The following is a 25,944-nucleotide window of genomic DNA, read 5'->3' as shown; positions in this document are numbered from 1 at the left end:
ATTATTTTTCATTTTTTTCCCCACTCTGAAGATTGCTTTCCCAGAACCGATGAAGGCTAGGATGGTTTGGCTTCCCTGGACTGAGGATACAGAGGCACAGTGGGGAGTGGGTGGGGAGATAATTCAGCATAATTGAACCAAACAGAGACATTAAAAGGTTCTACTCTAAACAGAAAGGAAGCAGGATGCTATAGAAATGGGAAATCCATAGTTGAAAATGCAATAACGAGTTACAAGAGAATAAACATGAATATGTAAAAAAGAAAAAAGTACATCAAAATACAAAAAGGTGGGATTGGGAGACAGTAGCAAGAAAAGATAGATTTTTTTCTCTTTCTTCTTTTTTCTCATTATTCTTAGGATGTGTTGGAGCCTACGTGATTACCAGTCTATAGGAAATAGATATAGTAATGGGTTGATATACTTGAAAAATAAAGTAACCCCAAATCGAAACCATACAATAGAGTCCCAAAAAAAAAAAAAAAACCCAAAAAGAAACAAACTCAAAATGGCTTAAAGACTTAAACATTAGACAAGATGCTATAAACCTCTCAGAAGAAAACATAGGCAAAACATTTGACATACATCTCAGCAAAGTTTTGCTAGGGCAATCCACCCAAGAAACAGAAATAAAAGCCAAAATAAACAAATGGGACCTAATTAAACCTATCAATTTTTTCACAGCAATAGAAACAATAAGCAAAACAAAAAGACAACCTATGGAATGGGAGAAAATATTTGCAAAAGATGAGACTGAACATGGCTTAACTTCTAGACTATATAAATAGTTCATACAACTTAATAAGAAAAAAAATAAACAACCTAATCCAAAAATGGGCAGAACAACTAAACAAGCAATTCTCCTATGAAGATATACAAATGGCCAATAGACATATGAAAAAAGGCTCAATATCGCTCATTATCAGAGAAATGCAAATCAAAACTACAATAACTTATCATCTCACTCCAATCAGAATGGCCACCATTCAAAAATCCACAAACCATAAATGTTGGAGAGGCTGTGGAGAAACGGGAACACTCCTACATTTTTGGTGGGAATGTAATTTGGTGCAGCCACTGTGGAAAACAGTATGGAGATACCTCAAAAGCCTAAAAAAAGACTTATCATTTGATCCAGCAATCCCACTCCTGGGCATATATCCAGAGGGAACCTTAATTCCAAAATATACCTGCACCCCAATGTTCACAGCAGCATTGTTTACAATGACCAAGACATAGAAGCAACCTAAAGTCCCACTGACAGATGATTGGATAAAGATGTAGTATTTGGATATAAAAGAATATTACTCAGTCATAACAAAGAAGGAATTTATGCCATTTACAGCAACATGGATGGACCTGGAGATTATCACACTAAAGTGAAATAACTCAGAGAAAGACAAGTATCATATGATATCACTTATATGTGGAATTTTTAAAACTGATACAAATGAACTTACTTACAAAACAAAAACAGGCTCACAGCCTTAGAAAACAAGCTTAGGAGTTTGGGATTAACAATTATAAACTACTATATTTAAAACAGACAAACAACAAGGATTCATTGTAGAACACGGGAAATTGTTCAGTATCTTGCAACCTATTATGGAAAAGAAGCTGAAAAATAATAGACTATGTATATGTACAACTGAATCATTATGCTGTATATCTGAAGCCAACAAAACAGCTGTATATCTGAAACTAACAAAACATGGTAAATCAACCACATTTCAATTAAAAAAAAAAAGATAAGCTCTAAATACCTTTATTCAAAGAAAATCTTCAACTCTTACCTCTTACAAAAAGTAAAATGGGAAGCTTGAGCAGGACCAAATTATACTGAATGAGAGGTTACATACCTTCTCCAGCACGTGGCCCATGCTACACACACATCGTGTTTTCCTTCAGCTAAGAATGGCCCTTACTGCCCAGGGAAAGAGTCCTGCTGGGACAAGTCCTCTGTGGCAGTGGCCTCCTTGTCACCGCTCCATCTCACCAGGAGGCCAGGGTTTTCAGAGGGGAGGGAACACAGAGCTCATACACTTCAGATCTATTTCCTGAGAAAAACTATGGAAAGACCAAATTCACCTGCAGTGCGGGAAACATGAGCAAGACCCCTAAGAAGACCAACAAGCCCAAAGCAAGACGGCCCGACGTTCACATCGGAACCAGAACAACAACCGTCTGGCCCCAGTTACACGATCACAATCTCACCTGCAATGAACTGTTCGTATTCAGTGTCAGGGATGTTTCTGTTGAGACTTGAGAGATCAAAAGTCAGACCAGGGAATCCGGACCTGGTGGATGTCCAGGCTCTGCCAATGGTAGAGGCGGCCCCAAGGGGGTATCACCAGCACCGACTCCTCCATTTCCAGCAGGGTCTTCAGGAGGAAGGCGATGTGGATACAGACGCCCCTACGGAGGCTGAAGCCCTCTAGAGGGTTGACGTCACACAGAAGGTACATGGCAGGAAGCAAAGGAGAGAGGGTCTTCAGGGCCAGGCCTCTGCACAGGAATCCCGGCTTAGATAGAACAGATACAACCAGAATCCCTGCACAGCACATGGCCTAGACTCAAGACACGTTCAGCAGCTTCTGGTTTGTATAGTGGAGGCACTGCTCACCCGTCTCCATGTGGCCAATTACTTCGAGTCCGGGAGCACATGCAGAAGACATCTTGGCATCTGTCTAACAACACCAAGCACCTGACTAGCACCTGAGCACCCGTTCTCCAGGGGCTCTCAAGCTTCTTGGCCTACAGACCCCTGTACACTCTTAATTACTGAGGACTCCAAAAGGCTGCTGTTTATGTGGGTTAAATCTATCAATAGTTCCTGTATTAGAAGTTAAATAAGAACTTTAAAAAATGCTTATGAGTTCATTTAAAAATAATAACAACCTACTACCTGTTACCATTAATACTCTTAAGCAAAAAATAAGTATATTTTTCTAAACAAATATCATTAATGAGAAGAATAGCAGTGATTTTAATTTCTGCAAATCTCTTTTGGACTGGTGAGAGCTGAATTCTTTCTGCTTCTACATTCCCTGTTTTGTGATATCACAGACCAGGTTTTCCGTGGAAAAGCCCACAGGAAACTCAAGAGTGCAAGAGTGTGCAAAAGGAAGGTGACATACCGGTGTGTCTACGAAAATAGTCTTGCATCTCAGGGGCCTTGGACACACTTTGATAACTGCTGCCCTACCCTAGGCGAGACACTCCTACACAAGAGCCAGGCAAGGGTCCTGGCTTCTTTAATGAGTTACCGCAGTAACACCCCTCCCTTCTATGTGTTAATGTTTCCCACAACCTCCATTACTGCAGATAAGGATGTAATCCTCAACTGGGTCCTCTAATCCCACAAGACTGCCAACCTTGAGAGGGAGGGCCCATCTTCCATCCCTACCGCCTGCACAGTCTATTTTGAGTTAAGCCCTAGATAACTGCTAATCGGCACTGACCCTAGTCTTATTCCTGAGGTTTATCGAAGGAGCCAACATCTGGATGGAACTGAATTTCCCTGCAGATAAACAAGGCTGATAAACCCCACCGTTCCAACATCTGATTCTGGGGCTCTACAAAACCCGGGTAAGGCCCCGCTTCATAAAAGACGGATCCACCGCCTGCCCTTCCCGGGGGTTCTGGGAGGCCGCGGCCACGCAGGGCGACCCGGACTCGCGGTCCCAGCCCCAGCGCTCGAGGGGGAGGAAAGCCCGAGGCTGTGCCCCGGCCCTGTTCCCCCCCCGCCCCAACCCGCTCCCCGGCACCACGGCCACTCCCCGGCAGCCACACCAACCCGGATCCCACCCCGGTCCGTGTACACCAGCCCCGCCAAAGGCGCGGCGGTAAGTTTACCGTCTGTGGGACGCCGCCCCAGACAGGATGTCGGCCGCCGACTGACCAGGCCAGAACTAGTCGCCCGGCCGAGCAAGCCGCCATCCCCAGCAGCAAGCACCGCCATGGTCCCGGGCAGCTGCACACTTCCGGAGCCCGCTGCCCGCCCCAGAAGCGCAGGCCGGCCCGCGCGGAGCGCGGCGCCTGTAGCCATGGCAACGCCGAGGGGCCCTCCCCTAACGCTTGCGTCTGCGCCCTCCCGAGGCTAGACGTGCGAGGGCAGATCTTGCGGAGCCAATGGGAGCCAGGGCGCGGCCAGGACGGGGGTGGGGGGAGGCTTATGGGGCAGCTGGGTGGGGCCGCGGCGGGCGGGGCCACGCGGACGTCCTTACCTGCAGGTGGCGCCGGCCAGAGGCTGGGGAGGTGCTGCCAACTGTGGGCGGGGTGGCGCGGCGGCGGGGCAGCGGGGCGGCGGGGCAGCGGGGCGGGGCACCCTCACCTGTCCATGTGCAGGGCTCAGCCTGGGCTCCGCGGCCTCCGCTTGCACCGGACGTGGACCCAGGCTGCCGGTGGGCAAGATAGAGGACTGAGCCCAGGCACGCACGGCTGGCCAGATAGGGCACCTGAAGTGAAGATCCGCCAGGCCTGCTGCCGGCCTTGAGTTCGCGCTGCTGGGAAGTTTCCAAGAAGACGGGATCTGTCCCAAGTGGGGAGGTAGGGCAGGGGTGCCAGAGGCCGGGTGAGGTGCGGTCTTAAAGGAGAGCCACGGTGAGGGGGTGCAGAGCAGCCCCTGTGTTGGCGGGGCTAGGAATTTGGGGTATGGGGTGGGGATGGTGTGTGCCATGCTCTGTGGTCTCCCCAAGAACTCTCACCCCCAAGCAAGGGACCCTGCTCCTTCCAGCCTTCACTGCATCCCCTGTCTTCCCCAGCACCACCGGCCCTGCCCCCGGAGTGTCCCATGACCTCTCCCCACACCTGGCACTGTCCATGTTATAGGTACTGAGCTCCTGGTGGTTCTAGCCCGAGGGTGGTGGCTGTATGTGACCAGTTATTATGCCTGGAGACTTTGTATGAAACCTCAGACCATAATGCAGGCGTGCACAGAGGCCCCTCAAACAGGATTCCCTGCATGGCCCTACCCACCAGGCACCCACAGCGCAGCTGCCACACCGGGCAAAGCCTGCCAGAGGACTGCTGGTCCCTCTCCTCCTGTCCCTGATCAAGAGTACACTGCCCACACTGCTGAGTATTTAGGGGGCCTTAGAAGAGCAGCTGGTATTTTCATGGGCAAATATTTGCTCTTTTGGGAAGATTTGAGTGCAAAGGTATGTAGGGTATGCTTTTTCTGTTGCTCTGGAACTGGTGACTAAGATGCAAACTTAAGTCAAAGCTGTTTTTAGAGAGCCGCAAAATATCTAACCCAAAGATCGTTGTTCCCCAACAAAGGCAACATCACCTGGCGGGTGGGGGGCCTGGTGCATCTCTCTGAAGGTTGGGGCTTGCACCCTCCAGCTGTGACAGAGCCCGAAAGAGCTCTGAACACTCTCCAACTGGCTTTTCCATTACAAACTGCCTTTATTTTGAATCTGGGTGAAGGAACCAGCTGAGAAACCTGGGTAAATCTTCCTGGGTGTAACCAGGCCGTTTATTCTGAATGAAAGAGCGGCTCTCCACATGCTAACATCTTAGAACTGAATGTGTGTCGAAGCCTTCATGCATGTAGCGTGTTGGGAACAGCGTTTCATGGTGAGGGGAACTATATAACTTACATGTGTATGGGGAAGCCCTCACTCCAACAGGCTTTTCCTGCGAAAACTGCCTTTATTTTGAAATTGGGTCTTGTGAGAAATCTTGGTAAGCGTTCCTAGGTGTGACCATGCCCATTATGCTGGATGAAAGAGCGGCTCTACACCTGTTCACATCTCAGAAATGAATGTGTGTGGAAGCCGTCATTCACGTAACGTGTTGGGAACAGAGTTTCGTGGTGAGAAGGACTGTGTAAATTACATGTCTACGATGAAGCACTCGCTCGAACTGGGTATTCCAGCGCATGCTGCCTTTATTTCAAAACTGGCTTCTCAGAAGACCTGCGGTCTCCACTGCAGGTCTGTCTCCAAGCCAGGAATGACCTGGGAGAGGTTTTATGAGTCTTTAAGGGAAAAAAAAAAGCAAACAAATCTTTAGACAAATTACTGAAAGTAACTTCCAGCTTTCCCGGGAAAGCCCTCTTTCCAATATTTAAGGCTAGTTGACAGGGTGTCAAGTTGCCTAACCACTCACATCTGAGCAACTGCTAACTCTCCAGCTCGCCGCAGCAGCCACCTGTGGCAACTTGGCCACGAGAGGGCAAGAAAGCTCTTTCCCCACGCCAGCGCGAGCGTGGATTGGGAAGCAGTGGAGGCTGAAAGAAAGGGCCCCGCCCTGAGGTTTGGGGGGCCTGCAGCCACAGCCAGAGGAGCGGGGATTTTCAGAGTGGCCCAGCAGGGAAACCAGGCAAAGCCGACTGGCCCAAGTCTTCCCTGCCAAAAGAGCCTCATGAATTGCTTTGGGCCCCACACCCCATTTGGGCCCCCTGCAAAAAGGTACCACGGGATCCACACCTGAGAAGGCAGAAGGATGGCCCTTTGGCCTGGGGTCCCATCAGATGTGTCCTGTGAGATCTGTGGCCACATACCTTCCTTGTCTCTCCAGGTCACTGAAGGGTCTGTGCTGGGCACCTTGGTGGTCAGGGACATGGGAAAAACTCTAAACTCTGAAAAAGGACAGAGAGACTCTTCCTGGAAGCAAGGATTCCAGGGAGACGCCTTGCCCAGAACTAGGGGACTGTGTCCTGAGTAGAGCCCTGGAGGCAATGTGGGGCTGTGGGGTCCTCTTCAGAGAAGGGAGCAGGTGTGCTTTCCGGGGGTGGGGTCCTGCTTTGTCCAGTCATATCCTCATGTAAGACTCATTTACAAACACCTCCCAGTCCACCTAGGGGTGGCCCCAGGGGTGGGGGAAGGGGAGGAGACTGAAGGGTGCAGACTTAGGGCCCCCTGACCCACACACGGAGCCAAGGGTCAGTGGGGACATCTTGGGGGTCCACTGCAGGGGTGGAGGACGAGCACTAAGAACATGCCAAGTCGTGCAATAAAGTGACCCGTGACCACGAGACACAGGCGGCCGTACACCAAAGGAGGGAGACAGAAATTTAGACCCAGGCTCTGAGAACCTTGAGAGGGGCTGGAGGGTCCCAGGAGCCCTCAGGAACAGCTCTTCTAGGGGCACAGACATCCCAATACACACATTTCTCATGGATGCTTTTTGGGGTGCAGAGTGAGATACCAGGATCCTGAACTTAGTATGGAATCCCACCCCCTTTTTCATCAAGGTTCCTGGCAATAAATTGCTATCATTTGTCCCTGGACATGCACAGGGGAGCTGACTGCTGTGGGGGTCACTGCAGGACTAGAATCTTCTGGTGTGGGCTCTGTGACCACAGAAACCCAGGGGGATTTCTTAACGGGAGCACCTGGAGACCATGCCTGCAAGGACCACCCTCATGGGATGGCCAAGGAGCCCGTGGTACCCAGGTGACCAAGTGACCAAGTTGTGAGGTTGCCTGGGGTACCCTGGTGGCATGTAGATTTCTGTGGTCAGCACGTGGGCCCAGCACTGCGGGATGGTCTGCACAAAGAGGGGCCTGCCCTCCTGATGATGGCTTCTAACACCTGTAGGGAAACTGCTCCCAGGGCTCCTGGAGGTCCACAGTGAGAGTGTCTGCCAGCCATGTGGGGTCACCTTCCCCTGATGCAGAAGCAGACCTCTACCCTTGAGGCCCAGGGGACACGAGGCTCAGGTCCCACCTGTGTGCCCTGGACACGCAGAGCCCCGAGCTCTGGCTCAGACTGGGGTGTGGTCGTGTCGGGGCAGGAAAGGCCCAGAGAGGGGGCTCATTCAGGGACAGAGGCCACTCTGCAGGGATGCTGGACCTGGCAGCGATACACTGCTTCAGAACTCCCCTGGGATGGGTTTCTAATCTGTGGGATGGAAGGGCCTCTCCTTCCTGCGGTGCAGTGGGGGAACTAGATCCATCGTCAATGTCAGCCCTGAAAACGGAGGCTGCACTACCTCCATTCCTGGAAAGAAAAATCAGGCCCCTCCAGTCCAGGTGACTCAGAAAGTCATTCAGCAATGTTCGGGGTCCCCACTTTAGGCTTTGAATTAGAGCTCAGTGGCTCAGGAGGCCAGATCCCTGTCCGTCGCTCCAGGAGTAGTCTTTCTGCTGGGGGACAGGATCCTCACAAACACCTGTGTCTTTGTGGGTCACTCCCCTCTGACCAGCTGCGAGGCAGGGTGCAGTTGTGGGAAATCGTGTTTCCATGAGGAGAGGGCCACCAAGTGGTGGGGGCACAGGAGACTGTGAGAATGAGTCCCGCAGCCTTTCTGGAATCAAAAAACTGGGAAATGTGAAAAAGTGCATAATTTGTTTTATTGAACAGGCTGCTTATGTACGTTTGGAGGGCCAGGTTCAAGGACTCTGCATCCCTCCAGGACAATAGCCTCAAGAGAAGAACAGAAAGGGCAGGAGGAGATCTGGGGTTTCTCCCAGGAATGAGGCGGAACAGGGATTTCTGCAGATTTGCAAGGAGTCCCCGACCGCTGAGCACGGGGTTACAAACCCACATGACCCCTGTCTTATTTGGCTTGGGTCTGGGTCTAGCCTGATCATGTATTCTTCCAGCTGAGTTCCAGAAACTCAGAGGGTGGACTTAGAGGGTCTGCGTTTGGAATCTAGTGAGGAGGTGGAGGGTCTTTTATCCTGAGTCCTCTCAGCCTAATCACCGTAGCTGAGGCCCAACACCCCCCAGGCCTCCAGGGTGGCCGTGGAGGGAGAGCAAGCCTGGCAGGCGACCTAGGAACTCACTGCTGTGTCCCTCCCTTGTCTTCATTCCCTTTCACCCCGGAAGGTGTGATTGTCTCGTGTCATGATGGACACCGCAGTGTCCCTCCCAGCAATCTCTCTTCTCCATCAGGTGGGGTTCCCACACCTGCTCAGCCTTCTCTCTGCATGGATGCTGAAGGACCAGGCCCACCTGAAGTTCTGAGCTTGAGCAGTAAGGTGGAAACAAAGAAACCAATGGAAACAAAGAAGCAAGTGACTGTGGCAAATCTCCCCACCACAGAGAAGCTGCCCTGAGTGGAAGGGTAGGTGTGGGCACGCCCATTTGTTTCCTGTCTCCCAGTGCTCTTAGCTTTCTTATTGCAGACCTGCATGGTTACAAAAAAATGATCTGCAAAACTGAAAATATTTACTCTCTCGCTTTTTCAGAAAAGGCTGACCAGCCTCTGGTCCCGGTAGCAGGCAAGTGATTGTAGTCCCTTTCCAGTTTGGAAACATCTGTGCAGGCCCAGATTTGCAAAAGTCTTTAAGAGTAGTTACGGAGTTTTGCTTCTAAAATTTTTTTACGGCTGTATATACGTCTGAGATGCGGTTGTGCTGTGTAATTCTGAGCTGGATTTTCTCAAACTGTTTCTCATTTCTTATACCAGACATGCCTAAATTCCAAGGGGAACTGAATATTAAGGAAGCCATGGAATTTAGGAAAATGATACAGATCTCATTTCCTTTTAAGCATCGATGTACCTCCATCATGGCAGTATTGGTTATCTGTTATTAATAGGGGAACTAAGTAGTAACCAGATTAATAGAAAATATTATATTTCAGGTACACAGGTTCATATTTTCTACATTTTTTGTAATGTTTGCAGTTTAAGATGATCATTCCTGGGAAACAGGCAGCCTCTTAGAATGAAATAGCATTTCCTCTGAACCTTAATTATTATTTCATAGACAGCAGGAAGGGTAATCACACATCACACATTTGGGGACATCAAAGAGAAAATGTAACATTCTGGGCACGCACTCCACCTTCTTCCCCTGCTCTGTTCACTGTCCCATTCTCCCTGGAAGGCTCTTTCTTATCTTCTTCTCATAGCTCCAGTAACTCTTTCTTCCTCTTCGTCCCTCAGCTGGTAAGGTTACTTTCTACTTTGAACAAAAAAAACAAGCCAACAGAAGAGAAATTTTACAAGCAACCCCCAGCACATCCGCTCACCTTCTGATGTCTGTGACCTCATTCTCGGTGCCCCACCTCTTATTACAAGTGACATCGAAAGCCAGATACTCCAAAAGTCCCCGGGGTCCCATCCCTCCCATCTTCTCTGGGTTATCACTACCAAAACCATCCTCTCACTCACAACCTCATCTATTTTGTTCTCCTGCTAGTTGGCTCCTATCAGTATATAAACGTCCATCCTCTTAAAAGGAACAAACAGCACTCCTTGAACCTAATTCACCCCCACCAACTGCCACCCTGTGTCTTTGCAGCAAATCTTTAAGGAGATGTTTAAACTCACTGCATCTTCTCTTGAGCCTTCCCCTTTTACACCCAGTCTGGCTTTTCCCCTGATCCCTCGCTCTATGGAAACTGCCCTGTCAAGGCCATCAGTGACCCCACGTTGCTAAATATAGTGGTCAATTTTCAGTCCTCATCATGCGTAGCCCCTCGGCCCCATTTGACCCAGCTCTTCCATCCCTTCACCCCCGTGTTCCTGCTTCACCCAAAATCCAGCCCATCGCTCTGTCTGCTTTCTGCTTTTGGTCTACTGGCTAGTCCTTCGCCAATGTCTCCTCTTTTTTCCAAACATATACTGTGGGTGTGCCCCAGGGTTGGTTCCTGGGCCTCTCCTCTCTCTCTCTGCTATTCCTTTGGTGGAAACAACCCAGCCTTGGAAATTGGCATGCCATCAATTTCTCGATTTCTCCAAAACTCCCTGATTTGCCCTTTCCATCTGGACCTTTATCCCTGAGACTCACATACTTTTTGTTTCATTCATCTTGCTTTCACATTCATACAAATGTTCTACTATGTAATTACTTTGACAAATTTTGAATCAGTACATATATATCATGTAAAATACTCAAATCTGTATTATTTCCACTAAGATGCTTATTCTACCTTAGAACCCTTCTGCATTTCTGTATATATGTGAATAAAGCGAATAGTATTTCTACAAGCCTCATAGTTAAACAGTGTGTTTGTTTGGGGCTGTTATGTAACATGAAATAATAATACATCAACACAGTACTTTTTCATTTATTTTTATGTAACACCGAAATGAGGTTTTTCCACTGAAGACTGGTTTTATTGAAATTTTACCTATGTTATACACAGTCAGTTTATGTGAAAGCCCTCATTTCTCCCCTTTTCTGATATATTTTCCATTTGGCTATTATAACATATACCTTGGCATGAAACAAAATTCCTAAATCATTCACATAATGCAATTAGTACATTTAATTTATATTTTTTAAATATTAAAAATAAAAAGAAAACAGACACCACTACCTATTAGGCATTTCTGTGGCAATATGTAATACACCCCTTAACCATGACATTGAAGAACTGAGCTGATTCCAGCCCCTTTCCACCTGCTCAGCCCCACCTTGTCCCATACCCTGTGGATGGAGAGGACATCCCTCCCATTGTCCAGGTCCAGATGTTGGAACCATGTCCTTTCTCTCTCTTTCTCTTACACACACAGACAGAAAATCCAGCTTGTTAGAAAATTCTGGATACTCTGTCTTAATTAACCACCAGCTCCCTGCTCCCCACCCTCCTAAGAGCCACCTTCAGCCCTTCCTGGACACAAATAGCCTCCTGTTTCCATCTTTGCTTTCCTACAATCTCTCATCCACACAGAGTCAGAGGGAGCCTGTAAAAGCATACATTGAGGGGGTGGGTGTAGCTCAGTGGTAGAGCGCATGCTTAGCATGCATGAGATCCTGGGTTCAATCCCCAGCACCTTCATTAAAATAAATAAATTACCTCCCACAAAAAACACAAACACAAAAGCATAAGTTGGACTACATCACCCCTCCCCTCAAAACTCACTAAACGGGTCACCATTTCATTAGGAGCCAAAGCTGTCACAAAGGCCTCAGGACCCAGCATGATCTGCCTCTCCGCCCACACTCTCCCCCTCACTCTAGGGGCCTCTGGCTCTGGCTCTTCCTTCTTCCTCCGGATCTTTTCTGCTTCAAGTTCATTACTCCATGAGATCTGCCAGGATTGCCTTAATCCCTCCTGCTTGCCTCCCACCCCACCACCATCACCCGAATTTGCTCATATCACTCTTATTTTTTTAAATTTTTCCAAGCTCTTGCTACTCCCAACATGTTGCCTGTTTCCTCTGCTAAAACTCTGAGCCCCCAGTGATGGGGAGTCATGTCTATTTTGTTGACTGATAAAGCCCGAGAGCCTTGGGAACGGGTCTAGTTAGGAGATTCCCGTATGTAGTAGGAGCTTATACACATTTGCTGAATTAATGTAGATGCCCTGGTCCAATCCGATGGAGCACTTCTGTGTCCTGCTCAGACAATAACTTTCCTTTCCACCGGAGAGGGTGTGACAACTTCCTTGGTGATCAAAGGCAAGATCTTTTCGCTTTATGCTGTTAACCTTAGGCGGGGAGACTGGGGGATCTTCATATATATTTTTAAATTTGGTTCACTCTGCAGTTTGTCTTTAGTCTCTGTGTAATTTTGAGAAACTGTTTATGAGTGATCATTCTTCTATCAGATTGAACAGGGTCCAGGGGGAAGTACCAAGCCTGTCTCATCGGCCATCCTGTATGTCATGTCCTGAGACCCAGTGGATGCTCAGCACGTAAGTGAATCGACAGGATTGAGTGAAGAGATGGGAGCATATCCTTATTGTGGTGGCTGCTTTCTGTCCGATGCCTTGAGACTTGGGGAAGGGTTCAAAAGTGTGGAGAGGGGAGATCATGTCCTCTGTGCTCTTCCTGAGTGCCCTGGTTTTCCCACTCCCCCAGCCCACTCTGGGCAGCCAAGCCGAGGAGCTGGGCCACCGGGGGTCGTGCTGATCAATAATCCACCTTTACCCCAAGTCTGGGGCGTAGGTACACCTGGTTGTAGACTCTGGAGTCAGGTCTTTGGAGGAATTCCTCACCGAACTATGTTTTGGACATTTTATTTTCCTCTATAACCTCCAGCTGAAGAAGAAGATTGTCTTAGACACATGAAAGGTGAGGACGCCTACTGTCCCCTCCGAACCCAGGTGGGGCTGGGAGACTGCTGTTTGTATAGCCAGTGGGCTCATGTTGCTTTGGACATCTCTATGCCTGAATTCCTGCAGTACACTCGGTGGTAAGGACGGGGGTGCCTGGCAGGGAGGGAAGCGGGTCGGGAGACTGCACAGCTGGGGAGATGTTAACCTGGGGTGAGCAGGAGCCTGCTGATGCATGGCTTCTCGGTGCAGGGAACTCTCCACACTCAGAGGGGTTCCCACTCCCGCAAGGGCTCTTTGATCGGGGAGCTGGGCTGTCAGGGGACCGCAGGGGTCCCAGTGAGGATTAAGGTTCCTTCAGGCAACAGGAAGTGAGAGGTCCAGCGGCACTTAAATTAACTGTGCACCCAAACCCAGCCCCCACCTCTTTCAGCCTGTTTCCTAATCTGCAAAACTGGAATGATATTAACGATCCCGCGGGGTCATTGATAGGCTGGGAAAGACTAGACAGTCAGGAGCTGGAATTCCTCTGTCCCCTGATTGTTTTCCTTCCTTCTGACTATTTGTTCTCACAAGCTCAGTCTCTCTGTCTCTCTCTCTTTCACTTCTAACTTTCTCTCATGCTCTGGTTTCATTTGATTTCCAACCACCGCCCCTCCCCCTCGCCAATCACTAGATGAGTGAACTTGATTTCTGTGTGTCAGTTCCAAATTCTTAGGAAAGATGCTCTGTCTCCCTCTGGATCTGTTGTCCAACCCATCAGTTGTGGCCAGAGGATAGAGTCCCTCTGGGACCAGCGGAGGGTCTCTGCCCAGCCCCCAGCCACCACTGTGGGAGCACATAGCTCTCCGAGGAGGAGGTACTGGCTGTGACCTTGTGTCAGTCAGCATGAATTTATGTCTCCTCTTGCCCCAACTTCATCCTCCTAAACAAAGATGAAAATTAAACACTCCCGGGATTTGTGTCATGGAAAACTCAGGGTGGGGGCTAAGGGGGCTGGAATCTCTGCTGCATGTAAGGGGCTACAGTGAATCCCCAACGAGAGCCTGCAAAGGGAACACCACCGGCCCCACCCGGGACTTAGGGCGCTGAGTCTGCGTGATGTTGTGCTAGGCTCCTGACCACAGCTCGGGGGTCTGGTCTGACCAGTTAGCCTTTGAAATCAACCAGCTTTGTATTCCTCAATCCCTCCCTGAGGATTTACCTGAACCACCACCTTCTGTATCTCTGAAGACAGATGATGGAGACCCTTCACGTAAGCCGTTCGCACAGCCCTTTGCAGGCCTTTGTGCTGTGCGGTCTGCCCGGCGAGCTGACCGAGGTTGGTATTTTACTGATGTTAGAAATAGTCTGGTTTCCCGATGCACTGTTTCACTGAACAAGCAACAGAAGCCACTTCTCGCTGATAAAAGCAAAAAAGGGACTTAATGAGAAGATACTGGGAGGGTGTGTGGAGTGGCCAGGACCGGAGCCAACCCAGGAGCTGTAGGGGGTGTTAGGGAGCCCCAGGCACCAGGCTGGGCTGGGTGCTGCCTGGCCCCCTGCCACCCCAGAAGGGACCCCCCTCCACCCGACCCTCCACCTCACTCACTGCAGGTTTACGTCCCGGCAGGGCCAGGTCACATTGAATCCACCAGCACACACCTCAGTGGGGGAGATTTCCCCGTCTCAGCTGAGGGTGTGCCCGGTGTGGGGAGAGGCCCAGTTAGAGGAAGGCGGTTCCCCTACTGTTCTGGGTTAAGGTGCAAGTCAGTGCCCATCACTCAGGAGAGCCAGGCTGGTCGGACTTCATTGTGGTGACTAGGCCATCTGAGTTCATGTATTACTTTCTATGTTGGAAGGCCCTGGAGGGAGAATAATTGAAGGTTCTAGTACTTATTTTGTGTTTCCCACGTACCAGGTGCGGTAAGCAAGCCACTTCAGACAAGGCCCAGAGCAACCACGTTAGTAGGCCACAAAGCAAGTCGTGCAGTCAGGCCTCTGTGGTCCCGAAACACGTGTCCCCATCGGCTCCGTACTTACCAGTGGAAACTGGGGGGATTTATGGGACTCTGTGCTCCTGTAGGGGCTGGGATGTGTGTGTTTAAATCCACATCTTCAGAAACTCGGCTAGAACCACAGCCACTGATTGCACGGAGGCAGAGGAGGGGAGCTGGTCCAGCTCGTGTGGAGCTCAGAAGTTGCTCCTTCTGTCCTGAAAACAACACCAGGGCTGAGGGAGCTGCAAACCCACTGCTCTTCTTTGATCCCAGAAAACTGAGGGGAAAATCTGCTCCCAACACAGAGAGGCAGCCGGGCAGGCTAGGAGAGTCACAGCTCCCAGGGCAGAACCCGCTTTTGTTAGAACCCCGGGGGCAGGCAGATTTAACAGGTCCCTGAGGCCAGCGGGAGGCTCAGCATGGGGAAGTCTGAGTGTGACAACTCCAGGGGGCCAGTCAGACGGGCCCCATGCTCTTTTTCATGCATTTCACATCCAGGACCATGCCCTGTTCTCAGAATGAAGGTCAGAGAAAAACCCCTCATGCTTCCTGCCTGGAAAGGAGAAAATAACTCTATTGAAATATACCCAGAACATTCTGTTTCATTGGGGGAAGTTGTTTTTTGTTTGTTTGTTTTTTTAATGAGAAATTATTTTACCAGAGCCTAACCAACCTGGGGGAAGGGAAATACCTTCTGTGTCGCCCAAATTGGGGTGGTGGGAAAGAGACACACTTGTGGAGGTCACAGCTCAGGGCACAGGCTCAATGAGAAATAATCACAGGACTACAGATGCTCCCCTCTGTCCCACCACCCCATCACCTTACCTCCATGTCAGTAGGGCCCCTGTGTAATAACAGGAATAAAACTGAAAGAAGTAAATGTCTCAGGAGTGCCTAGGGAAAACCCAAAGACAGCGGGGAGATGAAAACAAGGACACACAGGCTGTTTTAGCCTCTCACACCAATAGCTGTAGCAAATTACACACAACCCACTCCCAGCAGATAAATAGAAAATCTCGCAGAAGGAACTATTTATTTTGGTTCTCTTACCCAGGGCATCCCACGTTGCATGCTCGCCTAGTATTTAATGGAAGCAAGTCCATCTCAGAAGGGACATAACTGAAGAGGGATGGCTTTCCAGACTCTGACGGGCAGGGAGAGCAGCAGCCTGGTGAGAGCATGGTGAGGGGTGGGGTAGGGGGTGGGCTGCCTTCTTCCCCAAATAAGGAAAGTTCCTGAGGCCAGCACAGTGGGAAGGAGGGCCATGGGTTGGAAGCATCCAGACTTCTTCCTGAGAACTGATGGGATGCCTCCAAGGGACCATTCAGTTGTCCAAACTGGGCTCTGAGGGTGGGAGCCAGTCTGTCAGCCTCAGAGCCCAGGACTGAGGTGGGCGCACAGCAGGTCTTACTTGGCTGGGTCCATTTTACTTCAGTGAAGCCCTGTGTAAAACATGAAGCATGGACGGCCTTGTGAGCACAGCTCTGCCCTCAAGAGCGGTTTCAACTCCTCTCTTCCAAGAGAACAGTATCTCTGAGCCCATCCTGAGTGACGTCACAGAGATCACCCTAGTGGCCCAGCCTAGTGGCAGGGAACATACACTTTCTGGCAGGCAACCCCAGAGGTCCACTGATGCATCATGTGCTGGCAAGGATATGAGTCCCTGCACGCTGGTGCAACAGCAGAGGCTCTGCCACAGGCCCAAGAGTTGGTGTGTGGGACATGCAGGGGTGCAGGGATGTAGGTGGTGCAAGGTGAAAGTTGTGCCAGGGGTGCACGGGCTGTGGAGGGTGCAGGCAGTTCAGGGGCACAGGGAGTGCAGGGGTGCAGGAGTGCAGGGATTGCAGAGGTTCAAGAGTGCATGCAGTGCAGGGGCTGCAGGGGTTGCAGGGGTGTAGGGGTGCAGGGAGGTGCTTAGGCTCCTGGCCAGAATCAGAAGGCAGGTGCACATGCTCGCAGTCAGCCTGACCCCTGCAGGTGAGTGTAGTGCGTTTGGGGTGGCGGCGGCGAGAGGGGGCTGCCCAGGCAAGCCGGTTGTTTCCTTCTCTTCCCCGCAGCCTGGCCTGGAGGCGGCCTTGGCCGCAGGATATTCCATGGAATTCCGACTCCAGGTGAGCTTGCTCCTGGGAGGAGGGGCGGTTCGGTCAGGGGCGGCCGCGGCGGCAGAGGCGGCGGCAGCGGAGGGGAGCAGCACTGCCCCTGGCGAGCTGGTGGATTAGCTCCCGTCTCCCCGGAGGCCGGGCCTGGGAGCGGCCTCTGCTGCCCCAGGTCGCCTGACACACCTGTCCCACTCAGCTTGCTGAGGAGGGGAGCGGGGCAGTGCAATTAGGGTGCGGGTGCGACGTGGGTAGGGGGCCCGCCGCCCGGGAGCCGGCAGTTTGCTCCCCTCCTCCCCGCGGCGTGGCCTCGGGGCGGCCTCTGCTGCCCGAGAAGCCGGACGCCCGTCTCCAGGTGAGCTTGCTGCTGGGGGGCGGGAGCAGTGCGGTCAGGGGGCGGGTCAGCTGGCGCAAATAGTTTCTTTCTGTGGCTTGTCTTTTCATTTGCTTAGCAGTGTTTTGAAGAGCTTTGAAGAGTCTTCATTTTGATAAAGTTCACTCTATCAGTTACTTTTTAAAATAGATTACACTTTTGGTGTCATAGCAAAGAAATGTTTGCCAAACGCAAGGTCATATTGCTTAAGCCTATGCTTTTCCTCCTAGCTGTTTTATAGTTTTGGATTTCCTATTAAGATCTATGATCCATTTTGAATTAATTTTTCTGTATTTTGTGAGGTATGGGTCAAAGTTCATTTTTCTCTTTTTGCATATGGATATCTAATTGTTCCAGCACGACTTGCTGAAAAGATCCTTTCTCCACTGCATCCTTACTGAGATTCAATTGTCCATCTAAGTGTTGATTTAGTTCAGAACATTCTATTCTGTTCCATTATTCTATTTTCCTGTTTTACAACAATACCGTACTTTCTGATTACTGTAGCTTTATTTTAAAAGTCTGAAAATCAGATAGTGTAAGTCTTCAAAATTTTTCTTGTTCAAAGTTGTTTTGGATATTTGTGATGTTTTGCATTTTTATATGAATTTTAGAATTATTTTTAAATTCCTTACGTCCTGTTCTGTCAAATTTCCAACCATGTCTTTGGCCATCTTCAAAGCTACATTTTCTGAAGAAGTTTCTCTGGATCCCAGGTGAAAGGAATTTTTCTTCTTCTGTGCTCCATACACACTTCATAATATTTGATTGCATTTATTCATATTTAGCTGTATTTATTTGTCTGATCTTTCCTGCCATATAGTAAAGCTCTCAAGATTAGAAATCTTGACTTGGTTCCCTCTGTCTGCTGAGAAAACTAGTTCTGTGCTTTGCAGGAGTGAGCCCTGCAGTCAGAGGCATCTGCAGCACACATCTAGCTCATCGCTTGCATATTGTCAAGGAATCCTGCAGATTTAGAATTGTTTATTATTTGTTATCTCCAAAACAGCTCAGTGTTTATTACTTCTATTGCTACTGCTGCATTTTCAAAGAGCAATGGGCTAATTATTTTCCAAATATCAAAACTTGCTACAATTGACTTGTGATGCTAGTTATGTACTGCTGTGTCTTAACAACTTGCTCAGTGTTCATAGCCTCCTTCACTCACAAAACTTTTGGTAGGATGTCTTTGGCTACTTGAGCAGCACTATCTGAACTGACTCCTCCTGTATTTCTAGTGTCCCCTCGATCCCTCCTCCAGCCCTCCCTGGGGGACCAGTAGTTCTGCCCTCAAAAAGCCTGTTGTTTCTCAGGAAGAGTTTCCTGTGAAATATAATCATGTCCCTCTTGTGGGGACGTTCAGTCCAGAGATTTGGCGGCAGGGGAAAATGTTTAGTCTGCTTTTGGTAGAGCCTAAACTGTTCCATAATTATTAGAAGCAAATCCAAAGAGGAAACTGTGTTGGCATCTAACGAATCAGCATAAATGTCTGATGAGGAAGATCAGCTTCCCCGTCCCACTCAGGCGTCAGGTTGATGTGACGCTCACCTTGGCTAACGTGTCCTCCTGTGCGCAACGTAAGTTTGAAGACATTATGAATGGCTTTTTTTTCTTCCTTAGTCTTTCCACATTCAGTATGTCTGGTGAAATTATATGAATCCTACTTATTTGCAGCCCAGAACTAACCTATTTTTTTTTTTTTTTTTTTTTTTTTTTTTAAGAATCGCGTGTTTAAAAGGCTAGTGGACAATTTGTTAGAAGATAGAAGTCCTGTTAGATTTTGGTCCTAAATTCAAATCTTGGTTAGTGGTGAATGAAAATTCCCCTTAAAATTTAAAATACAGTGATATAAAGTTTTAAAAATAGTTAAATTTTAGTCAATTTCATTAAACACTATAACATTTATTTACCTTTAACCTGTTTCTGGGGCAATTTTGCAATGATTCCCTCTCTTCATTGATTCTCTCTTTGTCAGAGTCCTTGAGAGGCCCCTGTCATCACTGTCAGTATCATCATCATCATCATCATCATCATGGAACGGATTCCTCTGGAAGATTCTAGGAAAATAAAGAGATGGATGGGGAGACATGTAGGTGAGTGTGTGTGTATACACTGAGAAGAATTATTAGACGTTAGATGCACAATATCCATTCCATTTAGAGAAGAATGTGGCCATGAAATCCTGATGTGGTGAATGAAGGAAGCGGTGGGAACAGGATGGTCAATGGAAGGGAGAAGGAAGTGAGCAAAGCTGGGAGCATAGATTCTCTGTTAGAGACCAGCACATTGGTGTGAAAGAAGGGACTGTGGTGGCAGAACAATGTGTCCCCCACCCCTACAGGGAAGTCACCTGTGACATGTTACTGTAGACAGTAAAGGGATGACAGGCATTTTAGGACAAAAATCTTAAAAAATCTTAGAGGATTTTCCTTCTAAGTTGGCTATTAGCCTTTTAAACCCATAATACGTTGTTAAAGATTAGTGCCAGGTTACAAATAAACAGGATTTGTATAATCTCACCAGACGTACTGAATGTGGAAAGACTAAGGAAGAAAATCCAAAAGCCGTTCACAAGTGTCTTGAACCTTTAATTGCTCACGAGAAGAAATGTTACCCACGGTGAGCGTCACAGCCACATACATAATGCCTGAGTGGGGTGGGACGAGGGGATCCTGAGATGAGGTGATCGGGAGAGTAGCCTGGATTTTCCAGGTGGGCCCGGGGTAATCACAGGGGTCTTTACAAGCATAGGACATTTCCCATCTGAGTTTAGGATCAGAGGGAGGTGCAGCCATGGAGCGATGTTCAGAAAGGCTGCTGGCCATGAAGATGAAGGAAGTCGTGGGGCACAAGCTAAGGAAGGTGGGTGACCACTGGAAACTGGAAAAAAACAAACAAGGAAACATTTTCTTCTAGACCCTCTAGAAGGAAGGCACCCTGCTGGTACCTTGAATTTAGCCCACTGAGAACTGTGTTGGATCTCTGACCTCCACAGCCATAAGCTGATAAATCTGTGCTGGTTTAAGCTATTAAGCTTATGGAAATTTGTTACAGTGGTAATAGAATAATAACATAGTGAGCGGTATTGTAAGGGATTAAAGGCCTAGGATGGGGTGTGGAGAGGATTCTGACATTTACACCTAAAAAACAACCAGGTGAAGTGGGAAGGTGTTTTAAGGAAGACCTACCTGGCAGGGCTGTTGAGCAGACTGTTTGGAGTGAGGAGAGCATTGGAGTAGAGGAATCAATTAAATCTCTACCAGAAAAATAAGGAATAAATTCTAACAGGGCTTCAGAATGGAAATGGGCAGAGAGATATAAACATTACTTTGAAATTAGCTACAGGTTTGATGACTGCATGTTGGGGAGAGTTAGGCGATGTGTGGACTGAATGCATCCCCTCAAAATCCATATATCGAAACCCCATCTCCCAGGGTTGTGGTATTGGGAGGCGGGGCCTTTGGGAGGTGATTAGTAGGATAAAATGAGGTCAAGAGAATAGAGCCCTCATGAATGGGATTAGGGCACTTATAAGGGGCCCCAGAGTGCTTGCTTCTCTCTGCTCTCCACCCCATGAAGATAGTGGGAAGACAGCCATCTTCAAGCCATGAAACCAGTCCTCTCCCAGATACCTTGACCTTGAACATCTCAGCGTCCAAAACTTGAGGAATATGCTGGTTGTTTAAGCCACCCGACCCACGGTAATTTTTTACAGCATCCCAGACTGACTAAGGCAGTGGAGAATGCCTCCGGGTGTGAAACTGATTGCCTGGAGAATGCTGAAACCCAGGGAAGTGGGCAGCACAGAAGTTAAATCACTTAATCCTGCCAGCACAGTAGGAGATAGAGCCTACATATTCCTCACCATTTAAAGGTTAGGAAAAAGAGGCACAAATAAGTAAAATAACAACAACAACAACAACAACAACAATAATAATAAAAATTTCTCCAAGATTCACACAGAACCCCCCAGAGGCAGAGTGAGAATTTATTCTCAGGCAGGCTGGCCCCGGAGACCCTGCTCATAACTACTAAATCAAATGGCCTGGCTTATGTGGATCTTTTTTTTTCAATGTGATATGACGGCACTATGTCCAGTAACTTATAACTTCAAAATACCTCACTATAAGGGAATCATTAGTCACGGGCATTACAAACACAGAAAGCTAGACATACAAAAATAACCTGTTAGGGCAAGAAAACCACTAATGTGTCTAAACATCATACGTGCTGAGCCTTTGCTGTAAAATGTTTATTTATAATTCTGCCTGGGTACAGAATAACTTCATATTTCTGCATGTGGCTGGTGGCTCACATGTTGGACAGCATGGGCCTAGAGAACTTAAATGACTTGCCGAGCCTCACCCAGGAAGCTCATGGTGGAATCAGATCTACAATCTGGGACTTTTCCTTCTTATCCAGCAAGTCCTTCATGGAGGCTTAGAAGCTTCTCCTTTGGTGCCCAGCTGTCTATCCATGCTTATGACATCTTGTCAGGTGTCCCAGCCTGCTCCTGAACATCAGCCGGTACACACTTCTGCTCTTTTCTGACCATGTAATATCTCTTAGAAATTTTGGTGACATCAGTTCTTATCTGGAAGGGTAGTGGCTAGAGATGTAAATGTGTCCACAAGAGCAGACTGACAGATTTTTCATAAACATAGCAGGAGTGGTCAAGAAAAGAAAAAGTCAGGAAAAAGACCAGCAGAAGCAAGTCATTTAATATACCAAATGAATACTTTCAATGTTTGGTTGTGTTACTGAGTCCAAACTCATTCTGCTTACTGCAGGACAGGCCAATAAATTGGAAGACCATGTTCTGTGGCAAGAAATAGCATTTTAATTGCAAAGCCAGCTGACTGAGGAGATGGCAGAGAAATTGTCCTGGAGAACCATTTTCCGGTAGTCACAAATCAGGCTCCTTTTATATTAAAAATGGAAAGGGGGTGTTCTTCATTGTTGCAAACATCTTGGTGTAGGAATCCTTTGTTGTTAGAAACCTTTGTTGTTGCAGCTGTCCACCTGGGTCAGATCCCTGTAAACCTCCAACAAAACAAATGTTATTTTCTGTTCTGCAACATGTTATCTTTATAAGAATGGAAAAGTGTTAATATCCTTAAAGGTCAAAGCCTTGAGAATAGGTTCTCCTGTGTATTTCAGGCTCTAGGCAACATTGTTTTATAAAAGGTGCAGAACCAACAAGACTAAGCCTCGGAAACAGAGCACAGGGTTAAAGTCAAAGAAAAAGATGTAATATGGAGTCAGATTTGTTCTTTCTTATTTCAATAGTGCCATGGAGAAACCACTTTGGGCAGCTTTTTGTGGGGCCATGGAGGCTTTCTCTCTCTGCCTCTGGGCATCTCTGTTGAAAACCCTTCCTAGCTGTCTGGCCTGCTGGAAACCCATTCCACCTGGTTTTCCCAGAAGATGTGTTCTGTTTATAACTCATTTATACTCCTTGGAAAACAACTCAATTAAATCTCAAATGGTTTTCCAACAGCTCCCCTGGGCAGGGGTCTGTGATAGTATGTTATTATTTTATAAAAAATATACATAATAAATGAAGTCATAAAACAGCACTGGGCACATAGGAGAGAGTCAATAAATGCTTCCTGGCTTAAAGCAAAAGTGACGGCTCAGTTTTCCGTGGCTGCTGTACTTGCTGAGCTAGTTTCTCCTCCCCTGCATTACACTTTTTTTTTTAACTGAAAAGGAAACCCATGCATATGGTAAAAAAAATTCAAACAGCACAAAAATACACAAGGGAAAGGTTTGCCTCATCTTTGTTCTCTCAGCCCTCCCTGGAGATGCCACTGTTTACAATCTTTTGTGAGCTTTTCCAAATATTTTATGCATATTTCAACTTATGTATGGAAATTCCTTTAAAGTTTTACTTATTTTTAACCTAAAGGGATTTAAATCCTCAAGTGGCTTCTGCCTCGATAATAGCAAAGAACACATCAGACTGTGTATTAGATCTGTTCCTTTGACTTTAACCCTGTGCCCTGTTTCCTAGGCTTAGTCTTGCTGGTTCTGCACCTTCTGTAAAACAATGTTGCCTAGAGCCTGAAATAGACAGGAGAGCCTATTCTCAAGGCTCTGACCTTTAAGGACACTAACATTTTTCCATTCATATAAAGATAACAAGTTACAGAATAGAAAATAACATTTGTTTTGTTGGAGGTTTACAGGGATCTGACCCAGGTGGATAGCTGCAAGAACAAAGAATTCTAACAACAAAAAATTCCTACACCAAGATGTTTGCAACAACCAAGCAAGTAGGAAAGGAGCCTGAATTCTGACTTGGGGAGATGGTTTTCCAGGACATTAGTTTGCCATCGAGGTCTACAGAAACTTGCTATTCCATGCTCCAACACCTTGTCTCCTGATTTATTGGCCTGTCCTGCATTGAGGAGAATGAGTTTGGACTCGAGAACACTCCTATCTACATAGCAAGCTGGGCACTGGAACTGAGGACAGCTCTCCCACACCCAGGGACCTACTGTGAGCCCTTCATTGTTCCACTAGGGTGGAAAGTGGTTTACCTAGGAGAGATGGGGACTATGCACCGACACTCGGGCAGTCTGCTCTGTCTGGGTCTCTGAACTTGTACCTCCCACTCCCTGCCAGCCCAAAACCTGGGACAGTGCAGCTAAGGCAAAGATCATGCCTGCCTCAGTTTCCCAGCCTGTAAAAGGGGAATTTATACTCTTCCCAAGGTAGTTCTAAGCGACAACGCCTGTGGGTGTTTGGTTCCGGGAGCAACATGTAGACCCGCTCCTCTTGGGGGCAACAGGTGTGATCCCTGTAGGGGTTCTGCAGGGCCTTGGCTGGAGGGCTGGACCAGGGAGGTGAAATTTGAGCTTCCGGCCTTGAGGGGCTAGAGAAGGGCATTGAGGCAGCACTGGCGCCTCCTTTGGGGTGCCCTTGAAGGTAAAGTTTTTCTCTTCATCTCGGCTACTCCCCTCCCCCTTCTCCCTCTAGATCTCTCGCTTGTCCTTGCTCCTCCTCCGTCCATCTCTCTCCCTCCAATTTTCGCTTCCTCTCCTACTCCTCCCATTTTCTCCCCCTCCCATCTTCTCCCTCCCTCGATTCCCCAGTGTATCTCGCAGAACCCAGAGCCCAGAGCGGATCGCTGGCCCTCCCGCGCATGCCCACGGTTGGATGCCAGCTGGACCGCGGGACCGAAGCTCCAGCTCCGAGCCAGGGATCAGCCCCTGTGGCTGCTCGGCTCTGTCGCCCTGTAGGCCTTTGGCTCCTGCCCCGGGTCGGGGCCTCCGGCTGTGTAAGTGGAAGGTTGGGGGCTCTGGGAAAGGGGGTCCCCGTGTCACAGCCTGCGAGGGCTCGAGTCAGCACGTGTCCAGCTGACTGGCTCGTGCCAGCCCCTTCTGCCTGCGCCACCTGCCCCGGCGCCCAGGCCACACCTGTCCAGGGCCGGGAACGCACCTGCCGGGGACATGGCCACCCCCGTCCATACCGCGGCCCGCACCTGCCACCTCTCGCCCCAGCCGGGCTCCCCTGAGTCCGCGGCCGGCGCCCCCTTCCGCTCTCCCACCCGCGAGTCCCCTCCTCCCGGGCTTCCTCTCCTCGGCCGCAGGCCCTCCCCCGACCCTGGGCGGGCTGTGTCCCGGGCCGGCGGGGTCTGCGGAACCGGGCGGGGGCGGAGCAGTGGCTGGGACTGGCCTCAGAGCGGGGCTGCAGCCCGCGCCCCCCGCCGCTTTCCCTGCCCTGCCTCCACTAGACTGCACTCCTCTCCCTTTCCCTGTCCCTGAGGTCCAGCTCAGTGGCATGGACGCTGTTCCCTGGGGCTGAGATCCTCTGGCTGTAAGGCCCAGCTTCTCCTGGCAGAGACTTGGGAAAAGAGAGCGCTGAGCATGCTTCTGTCTCCTCCCTCAGTGTTTCTGCCCCAGGTAAATAGCCTTAATACTTTTTCTGGTGTTAGGATGGGGGGGTGCTTGTTGATGTCATGTGTTTTTATGGTGAGCGTGATCACAGTGTTGAAAGCAGGGCTTGATTCACTTAAAAATCAGCTGAGGAGTAGGGGCAGGGCTATACTTAATATGTTTGAGTTGTTCTGCAGGAGCTAAGGCCCCCACCCAGGTGGAGGATGGTAACTTCAGGCTGAGCACGAGATTCCTGGAACACGGCCCTATTACCTACCACCAACTAGTCAGAAGAAAGTCACACACCTGGAAGCCCTCAAGCCTCATTTTGCCTATTAAAAGCTTTACCCTAAAAAAAAAAAATTCACCTCAAAAACCATCAGAGAATTCAGGGTTTTTGAGCATGAGCCACTGTTCTTGTTTGGCCCTGCAGTAAAAAACTTTCTCTTCTCAAAATAAAGGGATGAGGGCACGAGGCTGTGACATTCTCCATCCTCCCCTCTCCCAGAGTGAAACATGTGACCTTCGATTTTAAAAAGATATAGTCCTTAATTGGTCCAGCCCTACTAGTGTGTGTTAACAAAAGCAGCACCATCAGAGGCATTTTGGAGACCCAGGAACATTGCAGTCCTAAAGATCTGGCAAATTTTTGTTTGGTTTTGTTTTTTTGTTTTTCTTAAACTGTGGGGCAGACTAGTAATATAGAGGGAA

At 48.8% G+C, this 25,944-nt stretch overlaps 1 protein-coding gene across 12 annotated transcripts in view; it reads left to right on the top strand.

Annotated features, from left to right (window-relative positions):
* Positions 1-4,204: 4,204 nt before the first annotated feature.
* Positions 4,205-25,944, top strand: part of LOC141576068 (uncharacterized) — an 85,075-nt gene continuing 63,335 nt past the window's right edge. For 4 of the 12 annotated variants that reach the window (XM_074358529.1, XM_074358530.1, XM_074358524.1 and 1 more), the window contains exons 1-12: positions 4,205-4,548; positions 8,847-9,018; positions 12,456-12,542; positions 12,889-13,042; positions 14,100-14,223; positions 15,936-16,052; positions 16,939-16,992; positions 18,787-18,927; positions 19,326-19,443; positions 20,124-20,212; positions 24,335-24,635; positions 25,124-25,260. In XM_074358529.1, the coding sequence (XP_074214630.1) occupies positions 19,383-19,443; positions 20,124-20,212; positions 24,335-24,635; positions 25,124-25,260 (588 nt within the window). In that variant the 5' untranslated portion in view covers positions 4,205-4,548; positions 8,847-9,018; positions 12,456-12,542; ... (4 more) ...; positions 18,787-18,927; positions 19,326-19,382. The other 8 variants (XM_074358526.1, XM_074358525.1, XM_074358533.1 and 5 more) reach the window with 8 other exon arrangements.

The sequence above is a fragment of the Camelus bactrianus genome, chromosome 36 (genome assembly GCF_048773025.1).
Source record: "Camelus bactrianus isolate YW-2024 breed Bactrian camel chromosome 36, ASM4877302v1, whole genome shotgun sequence".
In the NCBI taxonomy this organism is placed as follows: domain Eukaryota; kingdom Metazoa; phylum Chordata; class Mammalia; order Artiodactyla; family Camelidae; genus Camelus; species Camelus bactrianus.
Note: the sequence above shows the minus strand (reverse complement) of the source record. Positions and strands in the feature narration are given on the sequence as shown.